The 18,681-nt window shown below is 42.7% G+C and overlaps 1 protein-coding gene across 2 annotated transcripts in view; it reads left to right on the forward strand.

Moving 5' to 3' along the window:
- The window catches only part of SLC24A3 (solute carrier family 24 member 3), a 510,137-nt gene that overhangs the window by 426,026 nt on the left and 65,430 nt on the right, over window positions 1-18,681 (forward strand). For both annotated transcript variants that reach the window (XM_054541619.2, XM_024238868.3), the window contains exon 7: window positions 16,705-16,779. In XM_054541619.2, coding sequence (XP_054397594.2) covers window positions 16,705-16,779 — 75 coding nt within the window. The remainder of the gene's footprint in view (window positions 1-16,704; window positions 16,780-18,681) is intronic.

Consider the following 18,681-nt stretch of genomic DNA (forward strand, 5'->3'; position numbering starts at 1 on the left):
AAATAGTGGAATTGATATGGTGATGACCAAAATAGAGACTTGAGAGACATACGGAATATTTTTTTAAAGATGATGTTTCAGATAACAGGTTCTGTTTTATCTTAACATAAGAACATAATCTTTTGAATAGGGAGTAGGCCAGCACATTGAATCCATACAAAAATATTATGTTCCTAGCACACTATTTGGCTCCACAGTGAGCAATATTCGCTTACTAGTAGTAATAATATAACTATTTATTGTTTAATTCACATTTAAAGGAATCCTTAGATAAGGCATAGACAACTGAAAGAGGATGACGGGTTGGAATGTAAATGTTTTCAGTGTTGACAATATAAGAATCAAGTTATATCTAAGAAAAGATTAAGAGTGGAAGATGGAGTGAGGAGGTGGCTGGAAGATAAGAATGTGAACATTTTTGTTCTACCTAATATGGAATCGAGAGATACTCCCGAAAGCTAATGGTATGTGACACAGAGGGGAAAGCTTCAAAGATAGTAGCCCTAATAATTATAACTATCAAATAGATTAGGAGTATAAGAGAATGTAGGGCATAATATAAATTAGCTAAACCTTCATTTTTCTTTTTTTAAAATTTTATTTACATGTGCAGAACATGCAGGTTTGTTACACAGGTATAAGTGTGCTGTGGTGGTTTGCTGCATCTATAGACTCGTCCTCTAAGTTCCTTGCCCCTCATCCCCCACCCCCCGACAGACCCCAGTATATGATGTTCCCCTCCCTGTGTCCATGTGTTCTCACTGTTCAATTCCCCCTTAGGAGTGAGAACATGCAGTGTTTGGTTTTCTGTTCCTGTGTTAGTTAGCTGAGGATGATGGCTCATTTTTCATAGTGGGAATCAATAGATGATACCAAAAGTAGATAAATCTAGAAAGGCCTATTATGATTCTTTTATTTGGCATTATATAAATAAGAACTAAAAGACTCCAAAAATGAAAATAAATAAAAGTGTATACTGCTGGGACATAGGAGGGATGAGACGGGAACAGTTGTTTTTCATTATCAACCCTTAAGTATTATTTCATTTCATAATATGTGCAATTTAATTTTATTGAATATGGGAATAAAGTCCTTAAGATACCCACTTGAGGAACTCATTTTCAAATACCCAAGAAAGGAGGAGTGGAGTGAGGGAGAGGAGAAGCAATGGGAGTAGCTGTCACTTATCATACAGACTTTATTACATGCCAGGCAGTGTTCTAAACCTGTTACATATGTCAGTGCATTTGATCCTCATAAAGACCTTGAGGGGGTGCTATTATTATCCCTATTTTTGAAGATGAGGAAACTGAGGCACAGAGACATAAATAGCTTGCTCAAGGCCAGACAAGTAGTAGTGTGTACGGAATTGGTGGGTTCTTGGTCTCACTGACTTCAAGAATGAAGTCGCGGACCCTCGCGGTGAGTGTTACAGCTCTTAAGTTGGTGCGTCTGGAGTTGTTCGTTCCTCCCAGTGGGCTCGTGGGCTCGCTGGCTTCAGGAGTGAAGCTGCAGACCTTCGCAGTGAGTATTACAGCTCATAAAAGCAGTGTGGACCCAAAGAGTGAGCAGTAGTAAGATTCACTGCAAAGAGCAAAAGAACAAAGCTTCCACAGTGTGGAAGGGGACCCCAGAGGGTTGCCACTGCTGGCTCGGGCAGCCTGCTTTTATTCTCTTATCTGGCCCCGCCCACATCCTGTTGATTGGTAGAGCCGAGTGGTCTGTTTTGACAGGGCACTGATTGGTGGGTTTACAATCCCTAAGCTAGACACAAAGGTGCTCCACCTCCGCACCAGATTAGCTAGATACACAGTGTTGACACGGAGGATCTCCAAGGCCCTACCAGAGTAGCTAGATACAGAGTGTCAATTGGTGCATTCACAAACCCTGAGCTAGACACAGGGTGCTGATTGGTGTATTTACAAACCTTGAGCTAGATACAGAGTGCCAATTGGTGTATTTACAATCCCTGAGCTAGACATAAAGGTTACCCAAGGCCCCACAAGAGTAGCTAGATGCAGTGTCGATTGGTGCATTCACAAACCCTGAGCTAGACACAGGGTGCTGACTGGTGTGTTTACAAACCTTGAGCTAGATACAGAGTGCCAATTGGTGTATTTACAATCCCTGGGCTAGACATAAAGGTTCTCCACGTCCCCACCAGACTCAGGAGCCCAGCTGGCTTCACCCAGTGGATCCCGCACTGGGGCTGCAGGTGGAGCTGCCTGCCAGTCCCACGCCATGCAGCTGCACTCCTCAGCCCTTGGGTGGTGGATGGCACTGGGTGCCGTGGAGCAGGCGGCGGCGCTCACTGGGGAGGCTCCGGCCGCACAGAAGCCCATGGAGTGGGTGGAAGGCTCAGGCATGGCGGGCTGCAGGTCCCGAGCCCTGCCCCGCGGGAAGGCAGCTAAGGCCCGGTGAGAAATCGAGCACAGCGCCGGTGGGCTGGCACTGCTGGGGGACCCAGTACACCCTCCGCAGCCGCTGACCCGGGTGCTAAGCCCCTCATTGCCCGGGCCAGCAGGGCCGGCCGGCTGCTCCGAGTGCGGGGCCTGCCAAGCCCACGCCCACCCGGAACTCCAGCTGGCCCGCAAGCGCCGCGCGCAGCCCCAGTTCCCGCTCGTGCCTCTCCCTCCACACCTCCCTGCAAGCTGAGGGAGCTGGCTAGGTCCTTGGTCAGCCCAGAAAGGGGCTCCCACAGTGCAGAGGCTCCTCAAGTGCCGCCAAAGTGGGAGCCCAGGCAGAGGAGGCACGGAGAGCGAGCGAGGGCTGTGAGGACTGCCAGCACGTTGTCACCTCTCAGTAGCAGTAATGCAGGCACAAGTGTGTCATTTTTGTATCTTTCCTAACAAGACATCAATACAAAACAAGATACAGAAGTGGAAGCAAATTATTAAGGGTTAGTTTACTGACACCTGAAATAAGGAAAAGGAGAAATTTTAAGAATGCTGACCCCTGGTGAGAAGGCTGGGGTGAGGCAAGGAGGGGCCAGAGATTTTTTTACTTTTATTTTATACTCAGTTGTCCTGCTTGATTTTTTTAACTGTAATTGTCAATATCATTTTTTAAATAAAAATATTTTTTGTCATACTTGTAATCCTAGCACTTTGGGAGGCCAAGGAGGGCAGATCACTTGAGGTCAGGAGTTCAAGACCAGCCTGCCCAACATGGTGAAACCCCATTTGTACTGAAAATACAAAAATTAGCCAGGTGTGGTGGCGGGTGCCTGTAATCCCAGCTACTCCGAAGTCTGAGGCAGGAGAATCACTTCAACCCTGGAGGTGAAGGTTGCAGTGAGCCGAGATCATGCCACTACACTCCAGCCTAGGTGACACACAAGAATCTGTTTCAGAAAATATATATTTTTATTTTTATGTCATACAAAACCTACAATTATCACTGAACTTTTAAGTTAAAATCAGATAGAAATAGGAAGAAATTGATAAAAACTTAATTTATGACCCTTTTGTCTCCTAAGATTGGAGATACAATTTGTATGTTTGCATGACTTTTGCAACCAAATGCACCCTTAGGAAATTTGACTTAAATATTTTATTATGTTAGGTGTTTGCTTCATTTGGAGGAAAACATATTTAAATTTTCTTGCCAGTACTTCTATTCAGTTTTTAAAGTCCAGTAATTAGATTTTACCAGTCTTGTGCATAAGATACAAAGTGAGACTATTTGACCTTTAAGGCCACATCATAAAAGACTATATGGCTTCTGCCTGTTCTCTTGGGACACTTGCATTTGGAGCCTGAGCCCCCATTTAAGTTGTCTGACTACCCTGAGTCTGCCCTACTAAGGAAGCCCTGGCCTCAAGTTCAGCCCATATACCCATCTGAGATCCCTGTCCACAGTCAGTGTCAGCCACCCATCATTCTGGCAAAAAAACCTTCAGATGATTTCAGCCCCAAGCCTCTGAGTCTTCCCAGCTATAAAATTAAACCCAGCAATTCCACACATCTTGTTTTATGCTGATGGGACTCTCAAAGTAAATTTTTATTATAAATATAAAAGGGATATTAAAACAGATCTGCTTTATAAGCAGAGTGATGGATAGCAGCACTGCTGGTGTGTGGACTCTGAGATAATCCTGAAGCATGTACAAAATGCGCTGTGACTTCTCGAAATCTCATCCACATAGATGGGGCTTTCTTCACTGTTGTGTGGGACTGGGGAGTGCTAGGGTATTTCTCATTTTTTATTGTCTCACATCTATTAGCCTCACAGGGTGCAGCAGGAGGGAGCAGTGGTCTCAGTCCCTATCTTGTGTTAGAATTACTTGGGGGTATTTTAAAAACCTCAGTGGCTGAGCCACAGCACAGCTCAGCTAAATCAGAATCTCTAGGGGTGGAACCCAGGCATGAGTATTTCATAAACTTCTAGGTGACTCCAATGTACAGCCAAAGTTGAAAACCAGGGCCTCCCTGGAAGAGTTTGATTCAGAAGGTCTGGGGTAGGTGGGCCCGGGAATCTGTACTTATCAAAGACATGCAGGTCATTCTTACAATGATGTAAATTAGGGTCTTACCTCAACAAGGGACTAACCATGTGCACTCTGCAGTAATTCAGACCTGGCTCAAAATGTAGTCCTATCACTTTCAAACTATGAACCTCACTAAGCCTTAGTTTTCTTATCTGTGAAATAGGAATATTAAAAGTTTGTAAGAAAAAAAAAAAAGGCATGTAAAGTGCTGAGCACAGTGTTTGACACTTAAGAACCAATTGTTAAATGTTGGCTCTTGCAGGGAGAGGCTTCAGCACAGGCCATGACCTCCTGGAAAACAAGAGGTTCCTGATAGCCCCATATCATTCAGAGGGGTCTGTTCTTCCCTAGGAATGAGATAAGGTGCTATAGCTATTTGCAAATGTTCACTGTTCCTTATGTATATATGCACAGTAATCCTTTCATTCCGAAATCTTAGGATCTTCTCATACGTTTTTGCATGGATTCTTACGCGTTGCTGAGCATCTGTTCTGGATAAATATTATCATTCCAGGTGGAAAACTGAAATGAGGAAGTGCATAGGCAGCACTCTTGATCACACAGTACCTGAAGGGTGAAGGTGAAGAGTAGCTCAGGCTTCCAGGCCCCACACACACCCTAAAATGTGGAGGAAAATAAAGGAAGGAGGTGAGGCTGCACATGGAACCCATGCTCCTTTGTCTCAGCCTTCTCTGCACAATATAAGCACACATTTTTATCACTGTACTTCCTAGGCTGCAAATTGATTACCTTTCTGATCCTGTGAACAGCTAAGGTGCTAACTACACTCTGCTGAGATGGTCTTCATTTGCAAGCTGAAAATCCACATAAATACTTTGATAACATAACCTCCCCCTATGTTTTTGACTAAAAAATATTCACCTCCTTAAGGAAGTGTTCTTTGTTGGCTGGTTGACTTACTGGCTGCCTTAGTCACCCAATTCTCTCAGCTGTCTTCTTTATTGTCCAACACAGATCAAACCTAGATGTGTTATTGATGTGGTACTTTGTTTTAATTCTCAATTTCTTTAATGCAGGGGGGAAATATCCTCCAAGCACACATTAAAGAAATGTCCTTGTGTTCAATTTGCCCTGGCTGCAAAATTGATTCATGAGTGTCACCTGCTTTCCCTACCCTGAGTCACAGAAATTACTTAAAATAGATCGTCTGAAGATCAACTGGGGCCAGATGAGACACACGGTCATAGCAATCAGTATCCTTGAGTATAAAAATATCATTGTTCACCCCTAAGAGAAGACGGTGGCCGGCATCTGCACCTGAGGGGGACAGGTGCTTCTCTTCCAACCTAGAGTGCACACCAAATATGCAGAAGGATTTTATTTGAGGGCTTGGCAGGACTCACCCACATTTTTAAACGCATGCTCCATTTTAAGCCAGATTAGCTCCTGATACTGTGAAAGTCCCCTTCATTGCCAAACACCAGGTAAAAATCTTAATTTTAAAAACACAATCAACTTTTCTTCTTTGTTGTTAATTGATGAAACCAGAAAACCTTGGATCCTTCCCGATATGAACCAGAAATTTCTAAATCCATGTCCAAGCCTGCGAATTGAAAAACAGGTAGCTCCTCTGTCTTTCTATCCTCTTTGTTTTAGCATTTTAATTTTTAGAGAGATGAGAGAAATGGAGCATCTGTCCCCTGTGATTCTATTACTGGCTCTCCTAACACCATGAAAAATATCAGCTTCTGCATTCTGATGATATTATAGACATCAAATGCTAGTGTAATAATGTATGTAATTTTAGGCAGGGTCTTACTTCCAAAAGCTTAAACTCAAATGCGTAGTCTTAACTGTCTGATTTCTGAACTCACCTGGTATGTATTCACTTCCATTTTTGTCAGCACTTCAAATGTAACGTTGAGTAAACTCCACACTATTTTGGAGACCAAGTACTGTGATGGTGTATTCAGGTCAGGACACCAAAAGGATTCCTCAAGTTAGACATTGCTCTTAGGTTTTGTAATTCATAAAACAAGGAAATATTTGCTCCCTACATAGATCTAGCTACTAATCTGACAGGTATACATTTTAAAATAAATTCAGCTCCACTCTGGTTTGGACTTCTTTATACCGTGGAAGGAATAGGAGAGCTTGGGGGGAGCAGGAATTTTCTAACATGGTTCTATCCATTGTACAAAAGGGTGATTTCCCCCAGCATCTTAAACAGGGTTGCTGCTCAAAATAGATGAAGTATGAAGCCCCATACAAGTGGTGCTTCTAACTTGCAGCTTCAGCCCACGCACAGAGTCACAGGGTGTCCCAAAGGTCCCAGATGACTCTCTGTGCCTGCTGCATCGCGTCCAGATCCCACTTCTCACGGGGAAGGCTGTGGACCTCCTCCCCAGCCTCTCACTCTTTGCATTTCCAGTTTCATAGGTGTGACTCAGACCCTGAATTCTCTGTCCTCTAAGCCAGCAGGACTCACACTACAATAAACCCTTGAGTCACCTGGGCACCTCGGTAGCATGCAGGTTCTGATGCAGCAGGTCTGGAGGGAGGCCTGAGAGTTGCTTTTCTAACCAGCTCCCCGGCGATGCTGATACCACTGTCCCCATGTCTTTTGGGATAAACAGCAGGAGGCACAGACTTAGCTGTGGGGAGAGTGTCTGTTCAGTCCTCACAGAAATGACTCCAGTTCTGCATTCATCAGTCTGAGATAACAGAATGAATATTGTGAGCCACTTTAATTCTTCCTGCAAAACTGTAAATATAGCCAAATTTCTCTCTATGATAATGAATTAAACAAACAGCACTCTTAATCAAAATCTACAGATAACCCCAAACAGTGTTTTTGCCATTAGTTTAACCTCCTCCACCTGAATTCTTATCAATATAGCCAGAATGGGCTGAGAGCCCATTTCCTCCTGCCCCCTTCTCCAGGGGAAAATTAGATGACCAAATGCCAAGAACTAAAAAGGAGTAGAACCTCAGGGCTTCCATCTCTGAAAACTAGATTAGGGGGTGGGTGAGCATAAATGAGAAAAAAAAATACATCTTTATTTTCACTAAGCACTTTTATCTAGCATTTGGTCTTATTATACATGAGGCAACAACCATAGCCACATGAGCTATATCTGTGATGTTGTCTCCAATAGAAATGTGAGCAATTGCATGCTGGATTGCAGTCACCGCCGTTATCTCAGAGATCTTCTCATTCATCACTACTTCGGAGTGAATGACTAACTCTTCTTATAATAAAGAAATTTACTGGCTCTTGTTAATAAGGAAACACACATATTAATGAATCTCTATTTTTCAATGTTTTGATGACTACATTTCAATAAATCAGTTTCCTAGTAATTCTATTATTTATTGTATGCCTTTTAACACACTATTCTGCAAAGGGATCCACAGAGTGTCAGGGGGTGCATAGCACAGAAAATGTTTAAGAACCCCAGAGCATCATGTCAAATGTTGAAGAGATGGCAACTGATTGTGTTCAGCATTGTTGATGCTAATTAATATAATTATTTTAGATCAGGGATCACAAATGCATATTCCTGCAAGGCTCAGCTATATAGAATAAATAAGTGGAGTGGTTGGGTCTAAGGACAATCCTAGCAGAAAGAGAACAGTATATGGCATCTGACTCTTGACCTTAGGAGTTGGGGGCAATGAAGAGGTGGGCGACCCATGCAAGCAGATGAACGCACATCCCACCTATACAGGGCACCGCTGAGCGGCTCCACAGTGACACAAGTTGCCTGGTCTTCAGATTTTTCCAAGAGAAACCAAAAGTTTTGATGTTGTGGACATCCCTCCTAAAAAAAATGCAGTGTACACTTTAGCAACTATTTCAACTAACAAGAAACAAAGAAAAAATTCTAATCAGGCCAAACAACCAAAATAAAATAGGGGCTCAGGCCGAGCACAGTGGCTCACCCCCGTAATCCCAGCACTGTGAGAGGCCAAAGCAGATGCATTGCTTGAGCCCAGGAGTTCCAGATCAGCCTGGGCAACATGCAAAAACTCCATCTCTACTAAAAATACAAAAAATCAGCCCAGCGTGGTGGCATGTGCCTGTAGTCTCAGCTACCTGGGAGACTGAGATGGGAGGATCACCTGAGCTTGGGAAGTCAAGGATGCAGTGAGCCAAGATTGCACCACTGCACTCCAGCCTGGGCAACGAGAGTAAGTCCCTGTCTCAAAACACAAGAAATATATAGTGGTTAATATCCAGCATAAGATAAATAGGCAACATAGAACAGGTTCAACTTGCCCTTTGTCCTAAAAATATTTAGTCCAAAATCACTAAACTTCCAATCTTGTGCTTATCCAAAGAAAGTCAAAATAGTTACTTTAATGAACACCCAAAATCTAATAAGTATGGTTACTAGATTTATCAAACAAAAATACAGTATATCACATTACATTTTAATTTTAGATAAGCAATTATACTATTTTTAGTATACTGTATGTCCCATGTGATATTTGAGATAGGCTTATCTCAAATATCCAAGATAATTTTTATTTGTATTAAAAAATGACTTGGTGTTTTCTTGAAATTCTGATTTCACTGGGCTTCCTGTATTTTATCTGGCAACTTTTCTAATAAGCCAACCCCACGTTGTGATGGAGTAATTACTATTAAAATTAATGTGTAATATTAACAACAATAACAGTTAACATTGTAATTGCATTTGTGCTTTGTTTGAATAGCATTTTTATTGAAGCACCGCATATACTTAGGAAAGTCCACCTGTCCTAATCCAGCTCCATGGCATTTCACAAAGTGGGCACACCTGGTAACCAGCACCCTGATCAAGAGGGAGAACAGTCATGGCTTCTGAGAGCCCCTCATGGCCTCTTTCAGACACTAGCCTTACCTCCAAGGGAACACTACTCCTGATTTAAAATGGCATGAATTAGTGTTGCCTGCTTTTGAGTCTTATACAAATGTGATTGGGTTGTACTTTAAAAATTACAAAACTCTCTACGTGTGTGTGTGTGTGTGTGTGTGTGTGTGTGTGTGTGTGTGTGCGTGTGTGTTTATGCTTTCTCTGAATATTGGATTACTGTGTAAATCCACATTTTTGGTTAGACAGTCCTCATGCCCCACCCGTGGCTTTTCACCCTTACCAGTTCAGTTCCCACTGGCCTGACTGCCAACAGCCAAAACCTGCATTTCTTTGTCTGGGGGCTACTCTTGGTCACAAAAGCCCACATTTTCTGCCCTTGGGGTAGGAAGTGCCAGAGAATTTACACTCCTAGGTGTAGCTCTCAACCAATGACCAATGGAAGTGGGGGATTAATACCCCAACTCCCTCTCCTCTCAGAGGCATATTCCATCCACATGGTCCCCCAGAGATCCCCACTAGGATGGAGTACCAGTTGCCCACTGCCATGACTTGGTTATTATCTTCCTTCCACCACCTGCCTCACGTCTCCACTCTCCTAACAATTATCCTAGAATCACCTCCCCAGATAAACTATTTGCACTCAAATCTGGGTCTGTTTCTGGGTGAATCCAAGCTAATATATTTGGTTAAATTAAATTACCCTAAATGCCCTACATTTATTCAACAAATTTATATCAAGTACCTAATACTGCCAAATGCTGTGCCGGGTGCTGGACATCAATGCCTGGCAGTGAATGCAGATATCCTTACACCTGGTACCCAGAGTGGGCAAAGGGAGCCAGGGGCACTGCAGGGAACAGCCCTGTGGCCTCACATCCAGCATTTTCTTCCCTACAGCAGAGCTGACTCCCTGTAAATTCTGATGTGTGGGGGAATACTCTGAAATACCAAATTTTGAAGGCCTGGCAGGCAATAACTTACACTTAACATGAAAACTGCACATAATTTTATGGATGATTGAGAAGCCATGTCTGAGTCCCGAGGCATCTCCAGGTCATTATGAGCATCCGTGGTTATTGTTCAGCAAGATCAATGAAGAGCACTCAAGAGATTATTCTATGTCTGCACTGTCCTGATGTGGCCTTGTTTTTATTTAAATCTGTCTCCTCTAGAAGCTTGTTTATTTGTCATTTGTTTTTCTCACACAAAACTAGAACTCAAAATGAGTTTTCTTTAAAAAATTAAATTAAAAATGTGAATTTATTTTGTGTTCCTGGTTGGGAAGATTAATAAGCAGCAGTTCACTGTATTTTGCAAAAGCGTGTAATTGTCTTTTTACATAGCCCAATTATGACTGTCCATTTTCGATAGTGAACTTCTAGAAAACAGGAGCCATTTGTATTTCAGTGATTTTTCCCAGCATAGAAGTTTTTTAAAAGTGTACTTCATGAGCAGACAGTAGCACTGAGACTGCCCTGTGGGAGGAAAAACCCACATCAGGCCTGTCTGAACTTCAGCACCACTTGGTGTCCTCAGATGGTTTCAGAGACACCCCAGAGCCCCATCCTCACTGCAGATCAGGTGGCTGTGTTTCCTGAGATGAGAATTGGCTGTAGAAATTGTGTCAGCTCAAAAGCTTGGAACAAAACTCATGATTTCTCAAATCCCTTTTCCATGAAATTTGTGTGAAATGACAACATTTCTCACAGACACTAACAGTTTTATGTTTCATGTTGTGTAACTATTATGTTGTTTTGTTTGCTTCAACAGTTTTTTTTTTAAAGCAAGTACTCACAAATCGAGAATATTTGTGCCTTTTTAAATGTGCCGGTAATGTCAGGTTATATTGTTCATCAAGAAAAGTTATATAATATTACAGATACACAATCTATCTTCATATATACTATATGTATATTATCATATATAAAAATAGCTGTATATAGATTCACAATGCATATCTGTACACAGAAAATATATGGTTTTATCATAAACAATTACTTTTAACCTCCTAGAGGGAGCCAGAATTCCAGAAGAGAATGTGTTGTTTTAAAAGTGTGAATTATTTTTTGCATTATGTCACTCTGAAACTAAATGAAATTATAAGAAGGAAACTGAAGTTGCATATTCAATAGAGAATGTGTGAATGCATTCCATAAATAAAGAAATATCAAGATGAAATTCCAGCTGGGTGGGATTCCGAGAGCTGTAGGAGGAAAACAGAGCCTCTGGCTGAATCTGTGGAGGAATGGATGGGCTTCTGTAATCTGCACCATCTATGTTATTGATCAGTGAGGTCAAGGACAGAATTACTCACTGTTGGTTTTCTACTGGGACCTCTAATCCAGTCTCTTCGCCAGAGTGATTTGTCTTTCTTCCCTGCAATCATTTTGCAAAGGGCTACAGAAGGTGACCTGTCTTCTCATCAACCTACTGTGGCTTGGGGGACACCTGCCAACAGATGCAAAGAGCCTCCCATTTGATGCAGAGATGCTTACACGCCCCCTCTGCCAGGAAATGTGTTCAAGGCTGAGTCACATGGTTTCTGGTCTTCATCTAGAGATAAGTGATCCTTCACTGAGAGGCAAAGGGAACCACATGGAGCCCAGAAAACGAGGGTATTCATGTTTGTGAAACAGTGAAACACTCAACCACCAATGAGCTGTAGTGGTGTTTTATTTTTGTAAATTAAACTGGCCAAATGGACAGGTAGTTTCAGTGTTTATTTAACTGATTCTCTCCCTCCTAGAATATATCCATATCTAGACTATATCCCTTCCATATCTACATTCCTATCTATAGTTTTTATAGTAACTCTTCTTTGGCTTTGATCACTTACCTCGATTCTCTTGAAAGCAGTTAATTTTAAAATGTAGCTGTGGTCACTCTTTTTTGTTTTTTTTTTTGTTTGTTTTTTGTTTTGTCTCTCAGCCTTCAACTATTCTCTTTTTTGGCTACAATTTCTATTATACCTGTTCTAATGGCTACAGTGAGGGAGAAAGGAAAATCCCCATGGGAGGCAGTCGCAAGAGGGTGCCTGTTTTTCACCTTTGCCTGTAGTGAAGCATTGTAGTATAGTGTCTGGGAACAGGGACCCAAGGCCCAGGCTTCCTGGATTCAAATCCCAAGCTCTTTCCCACTGCTGGTGTTACCAACCTGGCTTATTACTCAACTTCATCAAGACCAGGTTTCTGGGAAATGAGGGTAAGCCGAATGGTATTGGGCCTCTGCAAGGATATGGAACCCTTCTAAACCCTCTTCTTTGCAGGAAGGGTCAGATAAATATTGCTTTTGTGGTGAATGGTGGTGTCAGAAAGGTAAATCAGAGGTGGGCATGAGTTCATGATCACAGCTCTCACTGTAAGTACCATAGAATTGTGAATTATTTGGGTGTATGCCTTTCTAAATTCCTTCTAGAGTGTGGAAAGAATTCTTTGGTTTGATGCCTTCTTACCTGTGCTCCAGTTTGTCACCTCTATGCAAAAAAAAAAAAAAAAATGATTTTGCTAAGGGTAGGCTCTGAATATGGGGCTGAAATTTGATTACAATCCAGACATTGAAAACTATTCTATTTGTAAAGAAGAGAAAGGATATCACTATCCACCCACATTTGACATCTAGACCTAGTGCAAGATATATTTCTTGCAGAAGTAAAACTAAGTGGATAATTTGTGATATATTTTCCTATTTTTATTAAAGTTATATGGGCACAGAGCTTAAAGAGGCAACCCATTCTAGAAAGCTTATTATGGAAAACAGCCATCTTCCAGTCCCACCATCACCATTTCCCCCACTCTTCTAAGGCAACTACTTTCCATTAGTTTGCCTGTTCCTGACATTTGCTCAACATCTCTAAATAACCTGCTTAGATGGCAGCTACTTGATTTTTTCAGTTACAGGCATTCTCCATTGAATTCACAGTATAGAAGAGGAGGGTTTACATCTCTTTTAGCCCCACCCATCTCACTACCCAGCCCCCATCTTCCCCTAAAGAATTATAAGTTTGGTTAGACAATATTCTGCTTAGTTTATTATTACTATATGACCACTCTTCATAGTTGAGCCATTAATACACAATGGTTCATCTTCTTTGGGGCACAGTTCTGTGTTTACCTTGTGGCTTATAATTGTCTTTTTTATTGTTTGCTTGCTTAGTTTTCTATGTTCTATTCTTAGAGCTCTCTAATCTTCTTTCTGTAGGTTCAAAATTATCAACTGTAACATCAATTTTGTCCTTCTGGCAACATTTTTTCTGTAGTCTTCTGAGTCACTCCAGTCTGGCTAGGTTATTCTCTACGCCTGCTGTAAAAGTTTCATTTTGGAATTTTCTTTTATCATCCTTCTAAATTCTCCCTTCACTGTGATTCTAGAAATCCCCTTTAATTATCATCATAGATTCTGGTTGCTTGGTATTATGTTTTATTGTAACATAATTATATGTAACAAGTGCTTTACTCCCTTATTTTGGTGGAGTACATTCTCCAGTAGCTTTTTCAGAAAGGACACATAGGAGGCAAATTTTTTGAGACAACTAAAATTTTATTTTTATTCTTTTCTCATTTTTAATTAATAATTTGATTGGGCATAGAATTTCAATTGTTTTCCTTTCTAATTTTGAAGGCATGACTCCATTTTTTTGCTAGATTTCCATGTCTTTGTTGAGTACAAAATGTCTTTCTGGTTTTTATTTTATATATATATATATATATATATATATATATATATATATATATATATATCTGCTTTCCTCTCCTCTGTCTGGTAATTTCTAGGGTCTGTTCTTTGTTCCAGTGTTCTGAAGATTTATGATTATCTGCTTTGATGTACGTCTTGTTTTGTTTATTGTGCACTCAATGAGATAAACTCAGAGGACCCTTTTGCTATGAAAATGCATGTCCGGCCGGGCACCGTGGCTCACGCCTGTAATCCCAGCACTTTGGGAGGCCAAGACAGGCGGATCATGACGTCAGGAGATCGAGACCATCCTGGCTAACATGGTGAAACCCCGTCTCTACTAAAAAATACAAAAAAATTTGCCAGGCGTGGTGGTGGGCGCCTGTAGTCCCAGCTACTCAGGAGGCTGAGGCAGGAGAATGGTGTGAACCCGGGAGGCAGAGCTTGCAAGGAGCCAAGATCACGCCACTGCACTCCAGCCTGGGTGACAGAGAGAGACTCCATCTCAAAAAAAAAAAAAAAAAAAAGAAAATGCATGTCCTTAACTTCTGGAATGGTTTCTGAATTATTTATTTCATCATTTCCTCCCTCTGTGTTCTCTGTTTTCTGGAACTTCAATTCTTCAAATGCTGGATCTCTTATTTTCTATTAAGGTAAAGAATGAGCGTTAACTGGGCTGTATGAAGTAAGGAAGGAGGTTTGGAGATTAAATTCTTAAACAGTCTTTCGATTGTTCTGTTTTCAGGCCTATCTTTATTCTAACTTTTAGAACATTCCCAATTATTCTTCTGCTTTCCAGCTTCAAAAATTTTGTTGTTCTTATAAGCTCTTCTATTCCTTTTGCATTGTTGGTTTATGTCCTGTTTGAAAAAACCCTTTAGTATTATCTTGTTACGGTATAACAAGAACGGTAATGGTATGTACTCGATCTGTCGTCGTTAACTAAAAGTCCAAGTAATGTGTTAAAGAAATTCAAATTTGATATTTGCCACGTTTTAAGCCCATTTGTCTGATTATAATAAAGTGAATAAATACAACCTTTTATGACCTGCTGGAAAATGAACAATTTAGTCCCATTTAATCTATTGCATAAATGGTGAGTGATGACCACAGATTCTAAGAGTTTACAGTACTGAGAGAGAATGAAAAAAGGGTAAAGAATACTTTATATTTATTCTAACATGATTTTTCTGATGTGAGTTCTCTTCTTGACAACCCTGTCATGTGTGACTTAGATCTGCAAATGCTTCACCTAATAAGGCAAAATTAGCAACAGGAAATAACTAAGTGTTCATATAAGAAGTGGGGAATGCATTAATGGAAAGAGACTGGCCTCGTTATTCATTTATGGTCCTATTTAAGTCATGCCTTTCATGTTATTTGAATCCAGAAAACCTCTGGTTTGACTTGGTCTGATCTTTATAGACTTGCACAGCAGTCAGGGAGGGTAGAGGCTCAGGGATTGCATGTCCCTGGAGTCCCTTTTTCCCACTGTGTTTGGTGTAGCATGTGCTTGTCATTGCCATGGCTGAGAGTGTTGACTTGTGCTGTGTCTTTTTTCACTTACTATGCCAAGGGCAAAGGTAGCCAGGCAAACATCCTGTGGCCATGGGGTAGTCGATACTCTTCTAGGGAAGGGAAAGGGACTTGCCAGTGACAACCCTTGGAACAAGGTGTGTGGACTCTCCCAGACTTATTTGTAAGGTCTGCCAAAGTGGACCCACACTGTAAACAGAGAAAAATACTAAATATCTCTTAATAAGAGACTTTGAAGAACTTTCCTGGGAGAAATGATTCTTTCTCCAGAACAGAAGCCTCAACCTGACACCCATAGCTCTTTCCCCTCTCCTCAAACTCTCCCCACCACTTCTAGCCCTGGCTCCTCTGCCCTTCTTTGGACCTAGCAGCCCCCTCCTCTTGCAGGGCAAGGCTGCTTTAGCCTCCAGCAATGTGCCTATCAGCTTCGTCTCAGCAGAGCCAGCATCTCTTTAAAAAGGGATATGTCCAAATGCCAAGAACATTTTCCCCTGGATCAGTATGCAAATCAATCTTTCAAAGATTCTGATTAAACTGAGGTCAAATGCCAGCAAGGCCAGGCATATAATAGAGAGGAGGGAAGAAGGTCTGGCAGAGACAGGCTTGTCCACACCCCTTCTGAAGGACGGCAGCAGCCCAGCACAGGTTGCTGTCTCCACAGGGCAGGACAGGCTGTAGCAGACGCTAGAGTCATGGCAAAGGCACAGGTTAGGATTGCTCCTCCTATCCCCTTGACATTAGGGATGTCAAGGCAGGCCTGTTCCTGGGGGCACGTGAGACTCCTCTGATAGGCAACTTTGCATTGAGGGTTCCCTGGGCCTCACTGCACCTTCCTCAGACTGCCTGCCAGCTGGGACGGTGCACTCAACCATCCCTGTCTCTGCGGGGGTCAGACCCGCATCACAGTTGGACAGGGTGCATGCCCAGCTCCCCCGATGCCCCATTTTCTATCACCAGTTGTTTCCCGCTAATAAAATTGTTGCAGGTTTAATTCCATCTTCATGTCTGCCTCTCAGAAGATCCAGACTAATATGCCTAAAGACTTGAATAAATTCCTATTGATTGGCAGACTGATTGGGTGCAGGACAGGAGGACTAGACAAGAAGCTGGCTGAGCCTGCAGGAGTCCCGCCGTCTCATCTGTACAGTCTATATCCTGTTTGACTTTGTTTCCCTTGTCCTGCAGGTTGTGGCTCTTTCCTCCTGGTGTCTACTGAGGGATTCTATTTACTACACGCTGTCTGTGATCGCGCTCATCGTGGTGAGTCACTGTGGCCATTTCAGCTCCCATCAGTGCTCTTTTAAGCACCAGGGGTGGTGTGCAGCTCCTCCACGTGGAGTTCACTCGAGGTCACCTGTGGCAAGTGCGTGATGCATGTCTTTGCTTGGAGGCAGATTTATTTCTTTCAGCTACTTTGATCACCCAGAACTCCAGCCTGACCAATTGCTGGTCAGAACTGGTATTTAGACTTGGGTTATCTGGGTCTGTGAGAGTCCATGGCTGTTCTCCTGAGACCCTCCTGAGCATGGCTCTTCTGTCACTTCATTGGCGTCCCTAGCTTTGGACATCACTTCTCCCCCTTCTCACTCTGTATGCTCTGCCAGGACTCCCTGCCCTCCCACAGAGCCCATTACCGTGGCCACCTTTGTGCCAACACCCACACATGTCACTTAGCAGTGACACCTCCCTGAGGTCCATTGGTGGATAAAGAACTCTCTACTAGACATCTCCATGCCCCAACTCAGCATGTCCCTAAATAGAATCCTTCCTTTTTTTTTTTTTTTGAGATAGAGTCTTGCTCTGTTGCCCAGGCTGGAGTGCAGTGGCATGATCTTGGCTCACTGCAAGCTCCGCCTCCTGGGTCCCAATGATTCTTCTGCCTCAGCCTCCCGAGTACCTGGGACTACAGGCATGCACCACCATGCCTGGCTAATTTTTGTATTTTAGTAGAGACAGGGTTTCACCATATTGGCCAGGCTGGTCTCGAACTCCTGACCTCAAGTGATCTGCCCGCCTCAGCCTCCCAAACTGCTGGGTTTACAGGCATGAGCCACCGCACCCAGTCCCTAAATAGACTTTTGATGTTTTCCCCAGGACTTGCCTTTCTATATATTTCAGTCCCCGTTCCTATCTTAGCCACAAACTGGGAATGAGATTAAACTGACCTTTCCCTCAACTCCCAGCATACCCATTTGGCTTAATTGTACCGTGGATTTCAGGTTACCACAATCTCTACACTGCATTCCTCCAGAGCCCACTTCAGCTGAGGCTCTTTGCATTGCCGGCCTGACGCAGCAGCTGCTGCAGTTCATTGCGGGTCAGTGTTTCCATGCAGTGCATCTCCACCACTTACTCCCCGCTTCTCTCCACCCCCAGCCAGTCCTCATGGCCATCCAAGTGGTGTCTCCATAAAGAACACCTGCAAATGCTTCTATCCCTTGTTCAACTGCTCAGTGGCTTTGTGTCATCTGTGGGGAAAAACTCATATGCTAGTGTGGCAAGCTGGGCTGTCCAAAAAAAAAAGGGTGAAAAATTGGGAAGAACATTGAAATAGGAGTCGGGAGATCTGATTCCGAGTTCTGCTTGCCCCTTTACCATCATGGTTAATTTTATGTGTCAACTTGACTGGGCTAAGGTGTGCCCAGAGGGCTGGTGAAAGTATTTCTGGCTGTCTGTGAGAGTGCTTTTCAGAGGAGATCAGCATTTGAATCCTAGAAGATCACCCTCCCCACGGTGAATGAGCATGATTCAATTCGCTGAAGGCCCGAATAGAACAAAAAGGCAGAAGGGTGAATTTGCCCTTTCTGCTTGAGCTGGGCTATGAATCTTCTCCTGTCCTCAGACATCAGTGCTCCAGGTTCTTGGGCCTTTGGATTCAAACTGGGACCTAGAACATTGGCTTCCCTGGTTCTCAGGCCTTCAGGCTTAAACTTGCACCACACCACAGGCTTTGTAGATGGTAGGTCGTGAGACATCTCAGCCTCCATGGTACTGTGAGCCAATCCCTCATAGCAAATCTTCATTTTATATATATATATATATCTTTTGTTGGTTCAGTGCCTCTGAAGAGCCTTGACTAATACAGCCCTCACTGGCTCTCATGACCTTGGAGAAATCAATCTCTCTAGGTTTCAGTTTTCTTACCTACACAATAGGGATAGA

Source organism: Pongo abelii, chromosome 21 (assembly GCF_028885655.2).
Source record: "Pongo abelii isolate AG06213 chromosome 21, NHGRI_mPonAbe1-v2.0_pri, whole genome shotgun sequence".
In the NCBI taxonomy this organism is placed as follows: Eukaryota; Metazoa; Chordata; class Mammalia; order Primates; family Hominidae; genus Pongo; species Pongo abelii.